This window comes from Vombatus ursinus, unplaced genomic scaffold (assembly GCF_900497805.2).
Source record: "Vombatus ursinus unplaced genomic scaffold, bare-nosed wombat genome assembly UNPS02014818.1, whole genome shotgun sequence".
NCBI lineage: Eukaryota > Metazoa > Chordata > Mammalia > Diprotodontia > Vombatidae > Vombatus > Vombatus ursinus.
The window spans coordinates 3,986,943-4,009,912 of NW_020954596.1; the positions used below are offsets into that span (position 1 = coordinate 3,986,943).

At 37.7% G+C, this 22,970-nt stretch overlaps 1 protein-coding gene across 1 annotated transcript in view; it reads right to left on the reverse strand.

Moving 5' to 3' along the window:
* Positions 1-22,970, reverse strand: part of ATRN (attractin) — a 236,299-nt gene that overhangs the window by 116,175 nt on the left and 97,154 nt on the right. Inside the window, exons 12-17 of the mRNA XM_027836676.1 lie at positions 20,063-20,283; positions 14,422-14,543; positions 13,191-13,326; positions 10,773-10,963; positions 5,413-5,632; positions 1,978-2,163 (exon numbers count right to left, since the gene is read on the reverse strand). Coding sequence (XP_027692477.1) covers positions 1,978-2,163; positions 5,413-5,632; positions 10,773-10,963; positions 13,191-13,326; positions 14,422-14,543; positions 20,063-20,283 — 1,076 coding nt within the window. The remainder of the gene's footprint in view (positions 1-1,977; positions 2,164-5,412; positions 5,633-10,772; positions 10,964-13,190; positions 13,327-14,421; positions 14,544-20,062; positions 20,284-22,970) is intronic.

Below are 22,970 nucleotides of genomic sequence, written 5' to 3' on the forward strand. Positions count from 1 at the left end.
TACAAAAATTAAATATATACATATTTTTAATCTGGAAGGAACACTAGAGCTCATCTATGCCGACTCAGTCATTTTTACAAACATGGAAATTAAGGCCAGTCAATAAACTAATTTTGACACTAACTTGATTTATGACAAAAAAAAGTCAAGACTAGAACCTAGGATCTTCTGATTTTGAGTCCTAAGATTTTTCCATCCTTTACATCTAAGTAATTCCCTTCTGTTATAATTTCACTCTAAGATCCCTTTCTTAGTCCTTACTGCAGGTAGAGAACAATTAATCCTACAGAAAACAAAACAAAACAAAAAACAGATCTTAGAAGAAAATGATCCAGTCTTCCATGGCCTTCTCTTCTCTGGAAGTGAACACCAAATTCCTTTAGTTTTCCTCACAAATATCTAGGTCTAGAGTTCTCTTTTCACCCTTCCCCATGTTCGTAATGTCTCTTACAATTACAATACTCAGAACTGTGTTGGGGAGTTCAGCAAAAGGTCTGAGAATAGAAGATTTTCTCATTGCTCCCACACACTAGTATTCTTTCTATCTCCCACACTCATCTAGCTTCTTACTATCCTAGAATATAAATATCACCAGAACCTCCAAATCTAAATTAATCTAGTGCACTTAAATCATCTTTCATGAGCATTTTCATTATTCCTGCTGGCTTTCCTACTGTCAACTAATACATTACCTGTTCCCAGAGTTCATCAATAAGTAAAGATAACAGTTCAAAAATCACTAATTCTCTTGATATCTAATTGTACTCAAATCAAGAGTATAAGCATTGTGATAATGATAGACTTAAGCTACTTCCAATAGTAACTTAAACTTTATTAAGTATTTCTAAAGGCTTCTTAGAGAACTATGCTGAAAAAAATCTAAATTAAAAAATCTACCCTAAAAGAGAAATAAAGATACTTTATTCTAACTTAACAGTAAACTATACTCAAAGTAAGAGGTCAAAGAATTACTGAAAAAAACATATGCACATATACATAAGACTAACAATTTCAAGGTTGGGGGAATATACCAAAATGATAACATCATTATTTGTAAGTAAAATACATAAAACACTACTTATTAACATATATTATCATTTTATTTTAACCTACAAGCAAATTTTACATTTGATAAGTTGACAGTCTTCAAAGCCTTTCCAGTACCATAGAATCTGCTGTATCTATGCTCCAATGGCACAGCCTTCCAGAGGAATCATGAGGAATCATAGGGAGAGGACTTTGCAGAGTTACAACACATGAAAAATCTCTATCACTTTAACTGAATATAAGAATATAGCTAATGATTTTTTTTTTAAGTTTATAGATTTTTCTGAGATGGTCTGCTTCATTTTCAACAAATCTATACCAACCAGTGGGTCCCCACCATACTGCGAGGCCAACACATCTCAGTCAGGTGGAGCAGATAGACATTTCTTATCAAAGTTCACTGAAAACCCACCTATTTCACAAGTCCCTGAAATAATCACAGATCTGACAATAGCACCTTACTGTACTCGGCAAATATGTCACATTCCAATGGTTGTTCTCACTGATTACTGGACCAATTACATATTCTCCTCCTAAACCTAAAGTGTATTTGGCCCAGACTTACGTATGATGTAGACTATTCACTTAGTGGTTTTATTGTGATATCTTTCAGATATTTATCTATCTATGACAGAATGCCAATCTAATAGCAAGCTTCCACAAGACAGAAATGTGACTTTAAGGTCATCTCTGAACAGTAACCAACATAATTAGATTGGAAACAAGGCCTTCAGAGGCTAACAATTTTAACTCACTGTCATAATTTGCCCATAGATGATTTATGGCTTCATGTGAATACATATATATGCATAAACATACACATATATCTATATACACGTCCACCCCTATCACACACACATACATATACACACCTCACATGCACAGGCTCTAAGCCAAGAATCCATTTTATAAACTGAATAGATTACTTACGGGGACAGCTACTCATGGTGTACCACTCCATACACTGGCCAAATGGAAAAGAGGCCACATAAGCATTTGAATCCACGCATTGCCTCATGTTACTACACCACATGCACTCTGAGCTGCCACTGGTACACTCTCCACACATTGTTCTCAAGGCACAGGGGGTACGACACTGTTTGGCACTGTGGTTGGCTAGATGAGGAAAAAAATTAGGGAAAAGTACATCAACTCTACATTTGAAGCTTCTAGCACCTAAGTGGTAAGCTAAGTTCTAGCCATGTATTTCATAGCCCCAATTTGCTCAGGTAAAAGGAAGGTATTTTCAAAATGGGGCCAAGAGATGGGAGGTGGGGCAAGAGGAGAGAGGAGGGAAAGGAGGAAGAAAAGAAGAAAGGGAGGAAGAGGAAAAAGAGGAGGAGGAAAGTTTTTTTGGAGTAGGCATGAGCCTTCAGTGATAAAACACACAGTAACCCAAGAAAATAAATGATGGAACCTTAGTCTAATCAGAACACAGAGACCCAAGTAAGCTTCACCTTGGCTAGTACGATCTCAGAAAGTAGGCAATATTCTTCTTCTATAGATTTGGTATGGTACTAGCAAATGTTAACATAGCAAACTAGAATCAACCAACACATAAAAACTACAGTTAATTACTGGATACATGGTAAAATCCACAAATGAGATGTTATTTGTTTGTTTGGGAAAAAAAAAAAAAGGAAGAAGAAGGTGGTTCCAAAGTTAGGTCACTTTCAAATAGTAAATTTCAGGATTTTTTTCTTAATCCACCAACTGACAGAGGAAGCAACATGGTACCACATACAACCAATAGTGACTTAAATAGAATATACTTTTAGACTTTGTGTACTTAGAATTTCTGTTGAATTGATTACTTTCTAGCAGGTTATCAGAGGCAAAACTTTGAGAAACAACATATAAAACTAGCAGCAATGAGAGAAAAACATTTCTATGTAGCGCAAATAGATTATATATTCAATTTAACTTTTAATAAAAAGCTAGGAAGGCATTTGGCAAGAATGCAAAACTGAAACAAAACCGAAATGTTGCCATAATGATACTCATATTATATACTGTTAGATTTAACTTAGCCATCACATTTGTATCTGGTGTCATTACCGAGGATTTAAAAATATATATTTATATAAAACACAAAAACAATTCATTCATCTGACAGTAAGGCATTCTGAATAAATGTACTCTTCTACATTTTTAGTTGTTTTCATTCATGTCTGACTCTTCCTGACCCCATTTGGGGTTATCTTGGCAAAGATACTAGAGTCGTTTGCCATTTCCTTCTCCACCTCATTTTATAGACGAGGAAACTGAGGCAAACAGGGTTAAGTGATGTGCCCAGAATCACATGGCTTGTGTCTGAGGCTGGATTTCAGTTCAGGTCTTTCCAGACCCAGGGCTCTATCCACTGTACCACTGTACTACCTAGCTGTCCTCTTTTTCCACCTACCTTAAATTTAATCCCATAAATACATAAACTTTTATATGTCAATGAAGACACTTTAAAAATTATACTCTTCTCTGCCTTAGCTATCAAAGTATCCTGGTTACAATCTAGCCTTTTCTTGATTATTAAGAATTATCATTATATCATTAAGAACATCCCTTCCAGGGCTTAGCATAGTAAGCACCTGATAAATGGTACAATAAATGGTACTGAATGACATTTACTATTTTATGTACCATTTATCATTATGTATCATTTATGTACCTTCCCCCCACCCTTTCCACTACTTAAAACTTCAGTGGCTCCCTATCACCTCCAGGATTAAATATAAAATCCTCTATTTGGCATTCAAAACCCATCATAATCTACACTGCCCCCCCCACCTGTCTAGTCACACTTTACACTTCCCCCCTCCACATACTATGCCATCAAATGACACTGGTCTCCTTGCTACTTCACCAACAAGAAACTCTATTGCCCAACTGTGGCCATTTTACTGGCTATTTCCCATGCTTGGAATGCTCTCCCTCCACTTCAATGCCTTCAATACTCAGCTAAAATCCTGTCTTCTATAGGAAGTCTTTATTGATCTCTCTTAATTCTAGTGCATTCATGTTATTACAAGCTCCAAAAAAGGTACTTTTAATGTTAAAATGAAACTAAAAGTACCATAGGGCTAGTTCCCCACCATACTGTGAAAGAAGTAATTTTCTCATGAAATTTAATCTGTAATTACCTTTCACACCCTTTATTTCCAATCAGTCATGAAGAATCTCTACCCCATCTTTAATCCAGATTGAGTCTGCCCCTTCAAAGCACAAGTCAAGCTAAATACAGAATTATGTACCACCAAGAAGCTGGATACAATGGGAAATTACTTTGGACATAAAAAAATGTAAAACTGCCCTGAGTACTGTGTAGACCCTTCTGCACAGAACGGCAGGGTAGCCAGAAACAAATGCCAAAGTCATGAGGAATTGTAGTTGTTAGACTATTTATAAACCCTATCTTAAATGAGAACCTTGTTCAATGACAAACAATCTACATCAATTGCGACAAACTAATCAGAGATGTATGAAGAGAAGAGGGGATGGGTAATATAGTCAGAGCAGGGTTAGAAGATGGTTCATATGTTCCACTGGTATCCTTGCAACATCAAAAAGACAAGAGAAAGGCCCCCAACACACTGGGCAGATCTCCAATGGAGGATTTCTTGGAAAATGTGGACATGAGTCATATAGGATGATAATACCAACAACAGACTTTTATACAGTGCTTTAAAATTTGCAAAGTAATTTAAAAACAATATTAAATCTGAGTCTCACAATAACCCTGTGACATGGGTTAATGCAAAAGAAGAAAAAGGCTCAGAGAGGTTATCTGACTTTCTCATAGTCACAGAGCTAAGTGTTAGAAGAAGAATTCAAATCCTTGAACTTTCATACTCCAAGTTCAAAACTATCCACGTTTCATGCTGCCTCTGTGAAAGGCATGGATGGGCTCCAACCTACATCACTGGAAGAAGTATCCATGAGATCCAAGAGTCATCAAGGTATAAGCGTATTCTTCATCATCTAATCTGTCATATAGATTCCTCCTACACCTCTTATCTGCTCTACGCACCACTACATGCTCTGATCCACTTAGTCCTTCAATGGTCCCATGGTATCTCATGGACTCCACTTGGGAATTCCAGTTTACTTTTCTAGCCATATCATCTACCATTTCCCTAAAGGCAACCTGAATTCCAGCTGGACCAACTTCCAAAAATGGCGTAGACATGTCTACTTCCTCTTGTCTTTAGACACTTGTCTACCTGGAGCAATATCATTCTCCTGTCAAAATACTAGTCTTATTTCTTCTGTAGCTGTAGGGCCTAGCACAAAGCCCTCCACACAGTGGGTACTTAAATAATTACAGAAAGAGGGAAGCAAGAAGGGAGGATTAATGAACTACATACTTACCAGGCCTTTCACAGATACTTCCATTAAGCGGATTGATACAGGTTGCAGCCTTCAAGCCCCTGGCATTAGGCTCTGACAAGATTCCGCAGAATCCAGCATCACTTGGTTCTGATGGCAGCCACTGAAGTAAGCTATTTGTAAACGGGGACATGTCTTCCCAGCACCAATATGACACATTGATCTTCCGGAGCCCTACCCATGGGGTCAAGGTTGTTTTGGACTATAGATAAAACAGACACAACAATTATTCCATCTGATCCCTGTAGAGGGGAGGTTTCTAATCAGATCCCAAATTCTATTATCCACAACAGACACTCTCAACAGTCAAGTACATATATCCCATGACAAAGGCAGACAGATTTAAACAGAAATGGGAAAAGGTCATCAGGACCTTTGTGCTGTATTTTACAAAAGACAAAACAAGGATCAGAGGGGGAAAAATGTAACTTGCCAAATTCTCTACAGAGGATGCATAATAACAAAGCTACAACTGGGACTTTATATTCCCAAATTTCCTGCCTTCTCTCTGGGGGTAAGGGTGGGTGGAAGAAATGGTCATGGCTGAGAGGAAACTAATTCAGATAACCCACTCATCCAACAAGCAAGTTTAAACTAACTACTGCTTGCATAGCACCATCTCTCTCCTCTGAATTAATCCTCACAAAGTACAAGGTACAATTCCTGCCCTCAAGGAGTGAAAATTAAGACTGACAATAAAAGTACGTTTAATAGCTAGAAAATAATTTGAAGATGACATGCACCATTTACGTGATAACATGAGTTGAACTGTAGACATAAGAGCTAAGGAAATAAACAATATTATTTCTATAGTTAATGAGGAAAGATAGTGTAAGAAGTAAGTCTTGCAGTGAAACATGAAGAAAAAATAGGAAGGAAGTGGTGAAAAAGAGGGAGTTCTTACTAAGTGAAAGCAACAAGAGAATACAAAAAAGTATATGCAGAGAATGGAATGATTAGATGGCAAAGATAGTCTAGTGAGAGATGATGTAGAATGGGTGCAGTACAGTCAGTTAAGAGCAGACTGCATGTAATTCAGATTTGACCTGATAAATAAAAACAAGTCATTGTAGATTTTTAAGCAGGAAATGAATATAATGAAAACAGTACGGTAAGAATATTATTCAATTAATGGCAAGGAGAATTCATCCATTAGACAAGGAGTTAGACTTGACATATTAGAAAGACCACTGAATTTAGTCAGCACATATGGGCTCAAACCTTAGCTTCTCTAGTTACTACCATTTAGTAGATCAGTTTCTATCTATAAGCCTAAGTTTCTACATCTGTAAAATGAGAAGATTAAGACAGATCAGGCATTAACTGGTTTTTTTTTTTTTTTATCATAGACCCATCTGGCAATCTGGTTAAGCTTAGGTGCTCTTCAGAATATTTTAAATGCATAAAATAAAACACACAGGATTACAAAGGAAATCAATGATATCAAAATACAGTTAATAAAATGTTAATTTAAGGAGGAGCTAGGTGGCGCCACGGATAGAGCACCAGCCCTGAAGTCAGGAGGACCTGAGTTCAAATCCGGCCTCAGACCCAACACTTGACACGTACTAGCTGTGTGACCTTGGGCAAGTCACTTAACCCCAACTGTCTCACTAAAAAAATTTTTTAAAAATGTTAATTTAAAAAAAATTTCATGGACTCTAGTTAAGAACTTCCGTACTAGATGATCTCTAAAGTCACTCCCACCTCTAAAATCCTATTTTACTATGACTTCACTGTGCCCTTACAGCTCTGTGAGTCTATGAGAGGATAGAATAGGCCCAGGGCAAGACTGTAAGAAGACTAGAATCTTCAAACTCTCCCAGTGATGGGGTGATGGGACCTGGACCCCAAAAGGCAAAGACCATATCTCTGGAAGCAATCCAGTATCTCAGTGAGCCCCTGGAGGAAATTCTTTTCTTGTTACAGGCACATACAGACTGACTTTGTAATTCCTCAGATAAAAGCTATCAGTGCAGGCACAGAGTACCTGCCCAAGGACTCCTGTCTCTGACTCCTGGAACAGAACTCTCTTGTCCCTTCTCCCCCAATATCTGGTATCAACAGAGCTATCTCTGTTGACTCCCTGAATTTTCCCATATATTCCTTTCCCTGTCCCTTTCTGCATATAAGCATTAGCATCATCCTTATTAGCTTGCAAGTTCCCTAATGAACTTTGCCTGCTTCTATAAGCGTCACAATAAACTTTGCCACTTGACTGGAAGACAGTTTGAGTGCATGAATTCATTCCAGGTGACATTCAGGGATTCCCAGCACCCATAAACTGTGTCACTAAGAGATATCAGAGTAATCTAGGAATATGATAAGAAGGGCTAGAATAAGGTAGATAACAAAACTGAAAGAAAAGGTAAAAACTAAGAGATTATAGGGAGAAAGAATAAGTAGGCTAACTGTATCTTGAGAGGAATGATTATTTTTCTATTATATTAATAGCCAACTATTAAATTAGGAATAAGGTTTTTTTCTCTTTACTTCTTTATTCAAGGACCAGCCCCTGTAGGCTAGTCAGTTAGTTATTGAAGGACATTACTGATAGATTGCCCAAATTCTCTGGGAACATGCTCTTCAGTCTTGAGTAGGACTCCACCTAACTAGGAGAGCTTACTTCTGTTTAGAGTATAAATAGAATCTAATATAAATTCTTAGGAAATAAGCCTATTTTATTGCTCCCCTCCACTGGGGTTTAGGGTAATCCAGCTCACGAAGGAGAAAACCAACCAGAGTGGTCTGGGTAGAGTTGGATTCCTTTGTCCAGATTGCTAAAGGTGACTGAGTCTCATGATCAAGTCATGTTCTCAGCAGAAGGAGAAAAAGGCTTTCAGCCCACTTCCTCATTTGAAAGTCCACCCCCTCATTAATTGTTCACCAATCAAGGTTGATTTTCACTTGTTAGAGCATTTCCTTTTCCAAAGGTATTTAAGCATTTGATGATCTCCATAGTTTTGCCTTTGGTTACCAAGAGAAACCATTGACCATCAATTTTTTGATTATCTGCTAGTCTAATTAATAAATTGATTATTAATTACTCAGAAAGTCTGTCTCTCCAGCTTTTCATTTGTCTCAATCTCAATTAGCTTAGAACAACTCCAAAGTTTAGAATTACCATCAGGAAAATAGTAATGTGATTTATAGTGAAATAATATGAAAGATGAAAGGGTTGTTAATACATGATTTAAAAAAAGGATGGAATTTCTCAAAGACAATCAGCTGTTCCCAAGACCTCCAAATACTCATATGGATAGAATATGAGATCATAAGATAAAGAGGACTACAGAGATCTAGTCCAACTCCTTCATTTTGTAGATGAGAAAATTATGAATAACCCCTGCACATCTCTGGTGTCACTCATTTTTCCTGTCACTGATAAAGTAAATGCATAACTATTGACATATAATAACTTTTTTCTTCAAAGGTTCTAGGCCATAAACCAATCATATGCTGTTCTATCTGGTTGGGGAACCAGGCTTGAGCTCCTAGCCTCTCCAATGGACAAAGGGACAAAAGTAGAGAGGAGGAAGCAAAGAGGAGTGTAAGGGTGCGTAGCATTCAGTGAAAGAAAGGGGCTTTTAGAGTTAAAGAAAGAAAAGAAAGAAAAGAAAGAAAGAAAAAGGACTTAAAGACTAAGAGATCCTAGTAAGTTAAGTTTTTAGCCAAATCTATCTCTAGGCTTTAGTTAAGTTAGGAACAGGAAACATCTACAAATCATCCATTTTTATGCTTTTATGTTTTTTACTTTCTTGATAGAAGTCCTTTTTAAGAAAGCTTAAACTTTCTCTCTGATGAACTCAGAGAAAATGGAATTTAAGGCACACTATTTATTAAAATGTTCCTCTTGGCACTGTAATGTTCCTTAAGGAAATAAAAGAATTGTTGTACCTCCAAAAATGTCTCAGTCATACCGAGGGTCAGGGCCAATACAGGAGAAATTGGGAACTGGCAAAGATTTTGCCTATAGATTATCTTTCCCCTTCCTTTGCCCGAGGTAACCAGTGTCCTCATGCTTGCCTGCTTCCATCCCTCCATCCTCAAAACCTCCTCTCAGGCAGTTCAGTTACACTAAAAACCTCTCTGAAGGGGATATGAACTTTTAGAGGCATAGAAGGACTTCTCCTATCAAAGAGGATAAGTTACCAAGGAGATGCATTTTTATTGTTAGAAATGTCATTACCAGAAGCAGAAATATGAAGCCCAGGGATATATTCCAGTGTGTGAATACCTTCTCTTTGCTGTAGTGAGATTCTCCTTCCCTTCCTAGAAATCAGAGTAGCACTTCCCCTACTCTAGTGACTAGGATGTATGAACTGACTATGACAGAACTCTGTTCAGCCAGACCAAGAACCTGGCATACTTTTAAGAGGTTAGCATCACAGCTACCTTCTTTTCAATCTTCATGGTGACTGCCAGACAAAGACAAAATGTAAGCTATACCGTCTGATCTTGTTAAAAAGAGGTTTATTCCTAGAAAATTGGTTAATCGAACTATTGCTGTATTAAAGTTTTAAGGGAATAGGATGAAGCTCTGACATGGAATTCTAGAGTGCTCATCAACTGGGTCTGGAGGGATAGGATGAGTAAGAGAGAATGGGATGGAGCCTTTCTGGGGTAACTTGTAGCACATGGCTTGCCCTGTCCCATGTAAGGCAGGCTACCCCAAGAAGGAGCTTCTGACCCAACTGAATCTTGTTTCAATAGAAGCATTGCTACCACTACCATAGTCTCAGAGAGCTTTTAATTTGAAGAGCTCCAGATTAGCTCAATACAACAGGTCAGGAATTAACCAGCCATCCCACCCAGAAGAACCTACAAAGAAAGCATATAAAAGTCATCATCTACCACTAAAAAAAGATGTTAATACATCCTGATTCTTTTGTAATGTGTGTGCAATTTATTTAAACCATTTCCCAGCTTTAAACATTATCTACGGGGGCAGGTAGGTGGCAAAGTGGATAGAGCACCGGCCCTGAAGTCAGGAGGACCTGAGTTCAAATCCAGCCTCAGACCAAAACACTTGACGCATACTAGCTGTGTGACCTTGGGCAAGTCACTTAACCCCAATTGCCTCACTGAAAAAAAAAAATTTAAAAAAAAACATTATCTACAAGGTAAATGAAGTCAGTTTCTAAAGTCTTTGATCAGAATATCTTAAAAGAAGCACCACATGGAGGAAAGTATCAAATTAAAACATGACTGAATTTCAGTCTACTGTACAACTTAAAAAACTGAAGTAAAATGCTCCAATTTTCCTCCTAAGACCCTTGAGTTGCAGAGTGCCATCTACTATACCCCAAACCAATACATGCAGTGAATGTCCCAGGACTCACCAGCGATTGTGCTGACTGCATTAAGCGCAACTGTTTAAGAACGAACTCCACTTTCTTCTGGGTGGTGAGAGAAGCCAGGAAGGCGTTCATGTTCCTGCAGGACAATTTAGCATTGTCGTAATTGTCTTTTGAGGTCGTAATTTTTAAACATGAATTTCCAACCAAATGCCAGCCAGCACCACAGATATTTTCTTGTGTTAAAAAAGAAAAAAGGAAAAAAGTTTTACAAAAGCAGACAAAATTCATGTATACTCAGGGAAAGTTTTGGAAAACTTTGAGCAGTATGTTTTCAGAGGGAGAGGAGTAGTGGGAAAGGATAATAAAATTTTAAGGATAAAAATAGGAAAAAAAAACCCCAGCAATATTTGAAACCACTGCCAAATTGTGACTGTTTGGCCCCAACTTTCTTTTTTTTTTATATTAATTTATTTTGATTTATCAATAATCACTTCCATATGCTTTTGAGTTTAAAATTTTTCTCCCCATTCCTCCCCACCACCCTCCCCAAGACGGTGCATAATCTGATATAGGCTATACATTTACATTCATCTTAAACATATTTTCACATCAGTGATGTTATAAGTAGAATAAAACCAATAGGAAGAACCATCAGAAAGAGGAAACAAAACTCAACAGAAGAGAAAAAAAATAACAATTCGGCTTCCATAGTTCTTTCTTTGCTTGTGGATAGCATTTTCCATCACAAGGCCTCTGGACATGTCTTAGATCCTTGTATTGCCAGGAAGGGTTAAGTTTATCCACATTAGTCATCACACAACATGGCTGTTATTGTGTACAATGTTCTCTTGGTTCTGCTCACTTCACTCAGCATCAGACCATACAAGTCTTTCCAGGTTTTTCTGAAGTCAGCCTGTTCATCATTTCTTATAGTACAATAGTATTCCATCACATTCATATACCACAGCTTGCTCAGCCATTCCCCAATTGATGGGCATCCTCTCAATTTCCAATTCTTTGCCACCACAAAAAGAGCTGCTATGAATATTTTTGTACACGTAGGTCCTTTTCCCATTTGTGTGATCTCTTTGGGATATAGCCTGGCCCCAACTTTCAAACAAGCTCAGGAGCAAGCCTAGCTTTATCCTATAAAGAACTGTGCTGCCTTCTATACAGAAATAAGAGAAGACAACACACTCACACACTGCTCTGTCCCAAAAAATTTGGTAATTTTTGGTTTATCCTGCTGATGCTGCCTATGAGTTGGAAGAATCCAGTTTGAAGGACCACAGAGAATTGGCTGTACAATGTGACTCTTGAAATTTAGTAGTTCCCTACTTCTAATCCACTTGAGCATACAGAAGGCATTGAACAAAAGATATTTGTCTGTTGGGTGATGTGGAGATGAGATGAACCAAGCAGGCTAAGTGACCTCTGAAGAATTAGAATTATTACCAAAAGAAAGCTGCCTCTCAGATCATATCAGCAATTCAGCTAGGCAGAGGTTACTATGAGAAAAAAAAAAGTTACACAGGGACAAGGGAAAGGAGACCCATTACGGTAAGGCAAGGTGAGGATGATAAGTCTAAAGCATATTCAACAAGCTTGGGGCAGCTAGGTGGTGCAGTTGATACAGCACAAGCCCTGGAGTCAGGAGGACCTGAGTTCAAATCCAGCCTCAGACACTCACTAGCTATCGCCTCAAAAACAAACAAACAAAACCAAGCTATGTGTCAGAACTCAGGTCAGAAGCATAACGAGGACCAGATTTATCCACCTGTTCCACTGCCTCTACGATAACCTGAGGTGTGAAGATTAGCTACAAAAATCTCTTTCCTGAATATTTTGGGGGGATTTGTTCAATTATAGATGCTCAAGTACCTGCCAGAACAGCCTAGAGTTTTGAGTAAAACCAGATGCCCAAAGAGACTAGATAATACACCAAATTCTCAGGATACCTAAAATTAATCTAGTCATTTTTAGGCTTCCAGAATAGAAATAAGCCTGAGAATCATGGCTGACATTTTCTTTCCTCTGCTACCATTTCACTCCATCAGAGAAACCTTTAGCCATTCAAACCCCAATCTGGTGTAAACCTGAGAGAAAAAGTATTGAAGAGACTGATTGCTAGAATTAATAGTTTCTATTTCCTAATGATTAATAAAGGTGAAAAGTGGAGTCCAAAGCATTATTTTTCACAGATTAAGAAAAGTACACCTAGTTTCCAGTATTATTGGGTTATACATACTATTTAACAAGTAATATAGAGATTGTAGGAATTAGAATAAGTGATGCTATAATTCTTTCCAAAGACAGTAACCTCACATATTTTTTATTAAGAAATACAGGAATCAATTCTTTCTTCCCCTATAGTTCAACATAAAACATGTGGGACAAGCAAAGTACCTAGGATGAAGTCAATGGATTCACAGGCAGTTAGCTACCTCTATCCACACTTACCAGGCAAAGCAACACACTCTTGATTCCTGGGTTCCCACTGGCAGTTCTGGTCCATGGCACAGCTCTTACAACTTGTCTTCTTGTTACAGTAATACATTGGATTATTTGGACAATTTTCATATTTGGAAATAGAAACCTAAAATATAAGTTAGGTTTAAGCATTTTCCTAGAATAGAATGTCTGTTCACAAATTCAATGATTAGTGTATAATTCAGCAGAAAATTATGGCCTGGAGAAATGGGTGGGGACAGGATAGAGGGAGAAGATGAGTCAGGAGGAGTAAACAATGAAAGAATCAAGAAATGGGCAGGAAAAAAAAAAGAAATGGACAGGAGTAAGTCATAGCAGAAAGATTACTGTGGCAAAATCAAGAGACCTTTAGGTCTTAGTCTTGGCACTGTCATTAACTTGTGTGCCCTTGAACAAATCAAGTCACCTCCCTAAGAATCAGTTTCCTCATCTAGAGAAGGAGAGGTTTAAACAGGATGCTCTCTAAGGTCCCTTTCAAGTCTATAAAAGACATCATATTGTAACAATTACTATTTTACAAAATAACATTTAATTTTTCAGTAACAACCACCAAACATCACATATCATAGCAACACAATAGGTGTCAGATCACCTTTACAAAGGTGTCGGGTCCTCTTCTCTCATTGCTAACATGCCTCCATTTTCAGTCTCATTTCCCCCTCTCTCACTCTGTGATCTTGCCAGTCAGACCTTCTTCCTGCCCCTCATGCACAACACGCTAACTGCCATATCCAAACCCAGCTACCATTCCTGCAATGCACTCCTTTCTTTTATCTGCCTCATGGAGTCTCTCTCTTCTTTTAAGATATTACACATAATACAAATGTTATTATTCCATTTCACCAAAGTGAAAACAGAGGAGGAAAAGAGGGAATGACTTGCCCACAATCACACAGCAAATACTACAAAAGATAAGACTCAAATCCAAGTTCCTGACTCCACAGCAGCCACTGCCACTAAGCTCCAGCTGCTAAGAGGGATGAGAGGCAAAAATGCTTTCCAAAAAAGAAAATTTGAAGAGAATTTGAAAAACACATATTGGTGTCTTGCACATTTTAAAATAATGTGGTAGCTGTGGCTACAGCTCTACCATCACCAAAGCAGGTACACTAGAGGGAAAACTGTGACCCTAAGGATGTCTTTGCTGATGTGCAACCCTGAAGATCCTGTTACTGGAAACAAAGGGTTAGGAATTTCTTACCTGGCCTTCGGTACAGTTGCTGTTCATGGAGATGCAATGATCATTACACCACTGGCAGTCATTTGTGTTGGCTGTACAGCTGTAACAGTCTGTGTGCTGATCGCACTTGTCATGATCGGCAGCTAGTAAGAAAAGAAATTGATTTAACCAGAGACGGTTCTGTTCTCCTGGCATACAGTCAACAGAGGAGATCAAAAGCTTTATCCTGAAATTCACACAAAAGTGAATTTGTTCCAAGAAACTTCACCTTATAAATCTGGAATTTTTCCCTCCACTGCAAGAAGCTGAATGTTATTCTCTACATCCTCTACATTATTAACTAGAAAATTTCCACATTTAATTTAAGCAGTTCATATTTTCATCTGAGACAATTTCTTTAACTTTATCCCTTTACTTCAGTGGCAAGTGGCTAATTCACTTGATTTTGTTCATCTTAATTCACCTAGCAACTAGTCAACGCTTATAGATATCTAAAAAAGGTAACAAGGGAGTCTGGTTTTTTGTCTGTTTGTTTCTTAAGGATTTCTTTTATCTGTGGGTTTGTGTAATTTGTCCCCAGTAGAATATAAATGGTCTTCATCTACAGTAATTCCATAAACACTTAGGAGAGTGCTCTGCACACAGTAGGAACTAACTGTTTAGCCGAAAAAGGGAAGAAAAATATAGCCCAATGACTTGTCAAGATGATAACATCAAATGATGCTTTTTTAAAGATGGGGAGACATGAACATTTTGTAGGGAAAAGGGAAGGAGCCATGATATGAACAGACTGAAGATAAGAGAGAAAAGAATGGGGATAATTGTGGGATCAATCTGCCAAGGCAAAAGAAGAAGGATGGTATCAATAATGCATCAACAGAGGTTGGTTTCTGAAAGGAGAAAGGCAACCTCTTTGCTGGAGAATGTAGGGAAAGAACCCAATTGATAAATGGCCAACAGATATGAAGAGAGGAAGAAATCAAAACGATCAAAAATCATATGAAAAAATGTTCTAAATCACTAATATGAAGAGGAATGCAAGTTAAAACGATTTGGAGGTACCACCTTGCACCCATCAAATTAGCCAAGATAAGAAAGAAAGAAAATGATAAATTCTAGAGAAGATGTGGGAAAATAGGTACACTAATACACTGTTGGTGGAAATGTGAACTAGTGACCATTCTGGAAAGCAATTTGGAACTATGCTCTGAAAGCTATAAAATGTACATACCTTTGACCCAACAAATGACCCACATGTAAAAAAAAAATATATATATATTTATAGCAGTGTTTTTTGCGGTGGCAAAGAATTAAAAACTGAGGGTATGCTCATCAATTGGGGAATCACTGAACTAAGTTATCGAATACGAATGTGGTTGAAAACTATTGTGCTGTAAGAAACGATGAAGGACTTATGATAAAAAATATTATCCACCTCCAGATAGAGAACTGATGGACTCAGTGCAAATTAAAGTACATTTCTCTTTCTTTCTTGTTTTTTTTTTCCTGGAACATGGCTAATATGGAAATACACTTTGCATGACTTCATATGTGTAATGGGTATTTTATTTCTTGCCTTCAAGGTTTGGGGGATGGGGGCACAGGGAGAGAGAATTTGGAACTGAAAATAATATTGAATAAAAATTTTAAAAAGAGAATGGAATGAAGGAGGGGATGGTGGAATAAGATGTCTTAATGATTTACAAGATGAGGAGGAGGGGAAAACAGGAGCTCTCAGTGAATGGTCTCAATTTTTTCATCGAAGTGTGAGGCAAGGTCACTAAGAAGGCGAGGTAAGGGAATCCTGTGCTAAGCTTAAGGAGAGATGAAAAGATATGGGAACAGATACTTTCAGGAACAGAATGACAACTCAATGAAGAATGTTTACTTTGTGAGTTCCCAGTTGCAGTTGATATATATATTTGTAGTGGACCCAATCATTGTGGTTTCATAATTTTCTCCACTTCCATTAAGGAGCCCATGAATAGGAAAACAGAAAGTTGGATGCTGAGTGTAATCCAGGGTTGGGGCTTTAACAGGACAAAATCTGTGTTAAGACAAGACAGGGAAGGGATTTAAGAGTGGAGGATAATGAACAGCTGATTTGGTTCACCAAGGAATCAAGAAAGAGAAAGGAACAACAGGAATGGAGTTCAGGGTAAGAATGAAAAGCAGAATGAGGGGTTATAAGACCAAGGGAAACAAGGGATGATAAAAGATAATGATCATATAGATATAGATCATTAGATCATATAAAGTAATTTCAGGGATTGCAAACAAGGAAATAAAACACTTATGAGTAAAGACAAGATCAAGAATATGATCATCCCTCTGGGTGTAGCTGACGTGCAGTGAAGAATTAGGACATGGAATCTAGTAGATTGAGGAACTGGGAAGTTGGGGTATTTGAGGGAGCATCAAGATGTACACTAAAATCCTCTAGTATGAGGGCAGGATATGGGGAGTAGAGAAAGACAAGTCAGGCACTTAACTCAGTGAAGAAGGAAGAATAATGTTCTGGGTGTCTATAGAGATAAAAGACACCAGGGTCTGGATTGAGTGATAAATATGGATTGAATGGAGTTCAAAGGAGGAAAGGTTGCTTAGTGAAGGTGGCAGAGGAACAGTCTGGTATATTTAGTATTTATGCTTTTAAAAAATGTATTTGTAATTTCTCTGTGTTCTAGTACATAGTCCATTTTTGTAAAGGTATCATGTGATTCTGAGAAAGGTACATTCTTTAACGTTCTTATTCAAAAGATCCTTTAGATCTAAATTCTCCAACAGCTTTTTCAGATCTATATTGTCCTTTTTTATTTAGCTTTCTGTTAGGTTTTTCTAACTGAAAGAACTCTGAATTTCTGAAAATTGTGTTAATATCTGTCCTTTTGCAGTTCATTTAAACTTTCCTTCATGAATTAGATACTATGCCATTTGATGTATATGTTTAATAAAAATATTGGATCACTATCTAAATGGTTCCTTTGAGGAATAATGTAGCTCCCAGTTCCAATATGCATACACTTTAATTTTTATTTTATCACTGCGAATTTTTATTATCAGATAGTAAGATTACAACTTCTCTTTTTTTTAAACTCAATGCAAACTAAACTCTGCCCCAGCCTCTCATTTTCCTTTTTTAAAAAATGTGTCTTGGGGCAGCAAGGTGGTGCAGTGGACAGAGCACTGGCCCTGGAGTCAGGAGAACCTGAGTTCAAATCCAGCCTCAGACCAAACACTTGACACTTACTAGCTGTGTGACCCTGGGCAAGTCACTTAACCCCAATTGCCTTAAAAAAATAAAATGTGCCTTTATATTTTAGACATGTTTCTTATATATAGAATGTTGGGTTTTGATTTCTTACCCATTCCTCAATTCTCTTTCATTTTATTGGGCTGTTTGATCTATTCACATTTAAAATTATGATTGTTAGCCTTGAGTTCTTCATTAATTCTTTTTAATTCTTTTTTTTCTTTCAAGTCAGTACTCTGAATAGAAAATATCAATAAAAACTTATAAAAAAGTAAAAAAAATTAACTCAATACTTTGTTATTGCAATTAATTCTTTTTATCCTATTTTGATGCTATTTTATGCCTACAAGGTTTCCCTTCCCACACTCATTTATCTGATTTAACCCGATTTTTCCAGTTTTCCCCAATCTTTGGCCTTTCCCTTTCCCTATCCAGTTACATGAGGGGTTCAAAAAATCTTCCCTATTCATTTTCTTTCCAATCTATTTTAAGTAACATTTTTCAAGCCGTCTCCTTTTCCAAGAAGTTTTTCTTCCCTTTGTTCTGTTATTTCTCTTCTCTGACAACCTATTATTTATTTTATTTTCTGACTCATAGATGATACCCTCAGCTATTCCTTCTTTATTTTCTGCATGCCTAATAAGGGTAAAGAACCTGAAGGACCAAATCTGAGCTCCCTCTTATATACTATTTCTTTGCTATTTCCTTTGTAGATTACCCTAGCCTCTATTTTCTGATAGGCCTCGATCTCAGAAATATCAATTCATGAAGGAAGTAACAATCAGATGAACACAGAACTATGTGGAAGTAGCCATATGGAACTTGAGCTCCTTTGCTTTTTGGAATGTACCATTTCATTCTTTCCTCTGAGTTCTCATTAATGCAGATGATTCTTGGATTATTCAGATAGCTTTCCTTGACATCTGAAGGTCTTTCTCATAGGTATTTGAAAAATTGGCTTGTTTTATTTTAATATTCCAAGATTTTATTTCCTTCTCTCATATTCTACTTCTTTGAAAAGATTCTCTAGTATGTTTCAATTTTTTTTTCAACTCTGTCATCTGTTTCTTAATTCTGCATTGAAAATGCTGATTCCTTTCCTAAATTTATTCCTAATTTCTTCTTTTAAAAGTTTTATTTCTCTTTTTGAAGTTTCTGGCCTTTTGTCAAAAAATAAAAGTTTTGGGGAGCTGGTTTTATTGTCTTTCAGTGGTCCTGAGGGTTCCAGTCAGGTAAATTTCAATCCTTTTCCTTTATCATCCTAACACTAGCTTATGGTGATCTGGGTTTTCTTTGAGGTTTTACTCATTCTTTTTTATGATCCTCTCAGTTCATTTATCTGCCTGCGAACTACATATTTATTCAAGTCTTCTTTAATATTCCCAGTCACTTGCCTTTGGCTTCTGTCCTCCCTCTTTAGCCTTTCTTCCCTCCGCTGCTACTCAATTCTGAAACCTGGGCCTGATGATTGTCCTTAACCTTGTCAATTTGAGGGTTATAAGGGTCAGTTTGGTTGAGTCTCTGCCGGCAAACTCTGGAAAAATAAGAGGGATGAAGGAAAAACTGGTCCCAGCTTATTTTCAAATTCCTTTTTCCTCAACAGTTAACACATTTACCCTTGAAATCTGCGGCTCTGGCATGCAACAGGTTGTGGTCCGGGGGCACAAAGTGGGAACTATAAGAATTTAAGTTCTGTTATTTCAGGTTTTTTACTTTATATGCTCTTTCTTCTTATCTTTTGGATTCAGCTTTACTAACTCTATTTCTTCCTATGTTAATAATCAGAATTCCTTTTCCTGAGGTTTTTGGATTACAGGAAGTTGCTTAAGGCAACTTCTCTACCACCCAGTCAGTGATGAGTTGGCACAATACTTTTCAAAGCTGCCTTCACTGAGACCAAGTACTAAAGGCTGCCGTGGTGATCTATGATATTCTCAGATCCGTGATAATTCACAGGTGGTGCTTGTCTCCACCATCTTGCTGTAGTCACCATTCCAAAGAGCTTAGGAAAAAATTTCTGGGAACCTTGAAATACACACATCTCTTGAACCTTTCTTTCCTTTATATCCCAGCCTACTTTTGCTACTCTCACTTCAGTAAGATACAAGGACTAGTGGGAAATTTCTAGGAAAGCTTATTTTGTTAAACAAGTTAAACAAATTTAGTTTCAAGGACCCAAACGAGACTTCAAACATCATATTGTGTCTCAGTTTACAACACAAATGTACTAATACTAAACTGCTTCACAATTTTAAAACAGTTAAACAGCTTATAAAGAGATTCCATAAGTTAATTTACAAAAAAGCAAAAAAAAAAACACACAAAAAAAACCAAACTCACTACCAACAACCACCACCAAGAAAAAAACTAGAACTAGTTACTTTTTTTAAGCAAAGAAGTAGCACATACTTCCTTTTGAAAAGCATTCTGCTCTGGTCTTCTCTTCTTGTGCTTCAGTTGCCAATTCCCAAGGGATACACTGAGATGAATTCATATTCCACACACACCGGACTACAGGTCCTGCTGCTACACAAGTGTCCTCACTTTGATGTGCTTCACACCTTTCTGCTGTAAACATCAGGATATCGCTGAGCAGAAGGCTGTTGAAACCTCCAAATACATACATAGTGCTAAACAAGAAGAAAAAAGTGTTTTTATCCCAAATTTGCTATGTGTGGAGCACATACTATACTAGTTAATTGAAGTCATTTTACCAAATGATACTTATAGGCACCATAACTTAGAAAAAGGCATTTACAAGCAGGTCAAAAGGCATATACCCAGGATGCCAAGGGAATGGGAGATCTAGCCAACCAAGGACTGACTGAAGGAATTGGCCATGTTTATCCTGTGAATGATGTCTGGGGGCAAAGGGTAGAGGGTAGTAAGGTTTTTATGATTGTAATTTTGAAATTACTGAAAAACTGTCAAGTGGAAGAAGGCTTCAACTTGTTCTGCTTGGCTCTAGGAAAGAACCAAGAGCAACAGAGAAAAGCTACAAGGAGGCACATTCAGCTCAATACAATGAATAACTTTCTAACAAAGCTATCCAAGTACAAAATGGGATATACTGGTAGGTCATATCTTATCACTAAGGTAGAGGCATCAACTTGTTAGGGATGCTGAAGGAAACAGATGTATTGGGTTGAAACAAATGACCTCTAATTCAAGATTTTTCGTGTCTGTAAAGCTCAATATGACCAACAGCTTGGTGTGACAATTGGAAAAGAAATTACTTTCCCACTATAACCTTAGGCTATATGGAAAATAAGTGCATTATCTAAAACAAGAGAAACAATAATCTTACTGAATAGTACCCTGCTCAGACCTAAGAGTAATGTGTTGAGTTCTGGACCTCACATATTAGGAATGATACTGACAAACTGGATCAAGTCCAGAGGAAGGCAACCAGTACAACATGTGGTCAGAAAATCATGCCAAAGAAAGACCAACTGAAGGAATGGCTAGTCTAAAAATGAGAAAAATTAGGGGAAATGTGATCACTGTTTTCATGTCCCTGTGTTGGGACTGTCATGGGAACAGGGGAGCAATTGTTTTGCTTAGCCCCAGATAGCAGAATTAGGACCAACGGGTACAAGTTGAGTCAAGAGCCAGGCACTATGATAAGAACTGGAGATACAAAGAAAGACAAAAGCAGTCCCCAGCCTCAAGGAGTTCACAAAGCTAATGAAAGAGACCACAAGCAAACAATTATTTACAAACACATATACGCAGGATAAACTGGAGATAATCTCAGAGGCAAGGTACGAGCACTAAGGGGAATCAATAAAGGTTTCTCACAGAAAGTGGGATTTTAGCTGAGACTTGAAGGAAGCCAGGGAAGCCAGGAGGCAGATGTGAGGAGGGAGTGCTATATTACAGGCATGGAGGCTAGCTGGGGTGAAAAGTCGTGGAGTCAGGAAATGTTATTACATGGAGGCAGATTTAAACTCAATATAGAGGAAGAACTTAATAATCAAAGCCCTCCAAAAATGGGAATGGCTACCTCAGGAAAAGCTCCTTGTCATGAGAAGAATTCAAAGACTGGATAATCGTTTTGTCAGAATGTTGCAGAAGTTACTATCACCTGAGGGAGAAGGCAGTGACTTCTGAGGCCACTTAGAAACATTTAAGATTCTGCATAGATGTCCTTGTCCATGGCTATGTATATGGGGAAACAGTAATCATATTTTTCACAAATCTCCGCAAATATCTTTCTCTATGTGTATCCTGCTTCCACGTTCCATTTTTGTTCCACTTTAGCTACACACTGTTTCTAAAAGCTAAACAGTTCTAAAAAGCATCCCTTCGTATACTTAAGAAAACACTTCAAAATCCATTAAAAATGTGTTTAAAACACTACTATTTCAAAAGCATAAGCGTATCGAGTCTGCTGCATTATTGGCCAAACTCATCATTTCTGCATCTTAGACCATATCTAGTCTATAGCACTAATAAGCACTGTGAAAGTACTGTGAATCCCCTATATATCCACACACAGAGTCATGAATGTAATACAGAATTAAAGGGAAAGAAGTGATTCTCCATGGTCACTATCATTCAGGTATCCAGGAAAAGAATCCTCTAGAGGAAGGATGGAACACTGAACTTATCAACTCCCTACAATATCATCAAAGCCCGAACATGTAGGAAGGGGCCAAAGAGAAGACATGTTTCTGGGTGTCTGGGCTCCCTGCATCCTCCCAGTGCTAGTTCTGAGTGTTAGTCACAGCCTAGGAAGAAGAGACCTCATTCCTCTTGTTTTCTCAGAGGACCACGGCAGGGAAGCACTCCTCACTTAGGTAATTAGACCATAGTTCCCTTATTAATATTGTTCTCAGCAAAAGATTTCTAAGGAGACCCTTTCTAGCCTGATTACAAGTTAGATTTTGGAAACTAGTCCAGGATAACGCTTCTCAAAAGTAAATGTCAAATCCCAGGGAATTCATAGCATGTCATTTGTTAGTTGTTTGTCCTTTGTCCTTGAAGAGGACCATGACATCAGGAAGGTGATGTCATGAAATGCAAAAGAACTGGATTTAAGTGAGGGAAGGCTATGCAAAATCACCACACTCATTCTTTCCTCCATAGCCATCTGGGTCCAGTGGCAAGATATAAACCAGGAGGACTGGAGATAGCCCCGAATGCAGCAGGAGGCCTTGGCCCTTTTAAGCTAAAGTCTTTCTCAGGTCTCAGTTTAACTGAGGCAAGGCCCATTCAGTGATTAAGGCTAGGTAAGAAATGAGGCAAAGAATGGCCTCTTTTACCTAGTCAAAAACAACAAAATAAAAAATCAATCTGGGAGGGGAAGACCCTT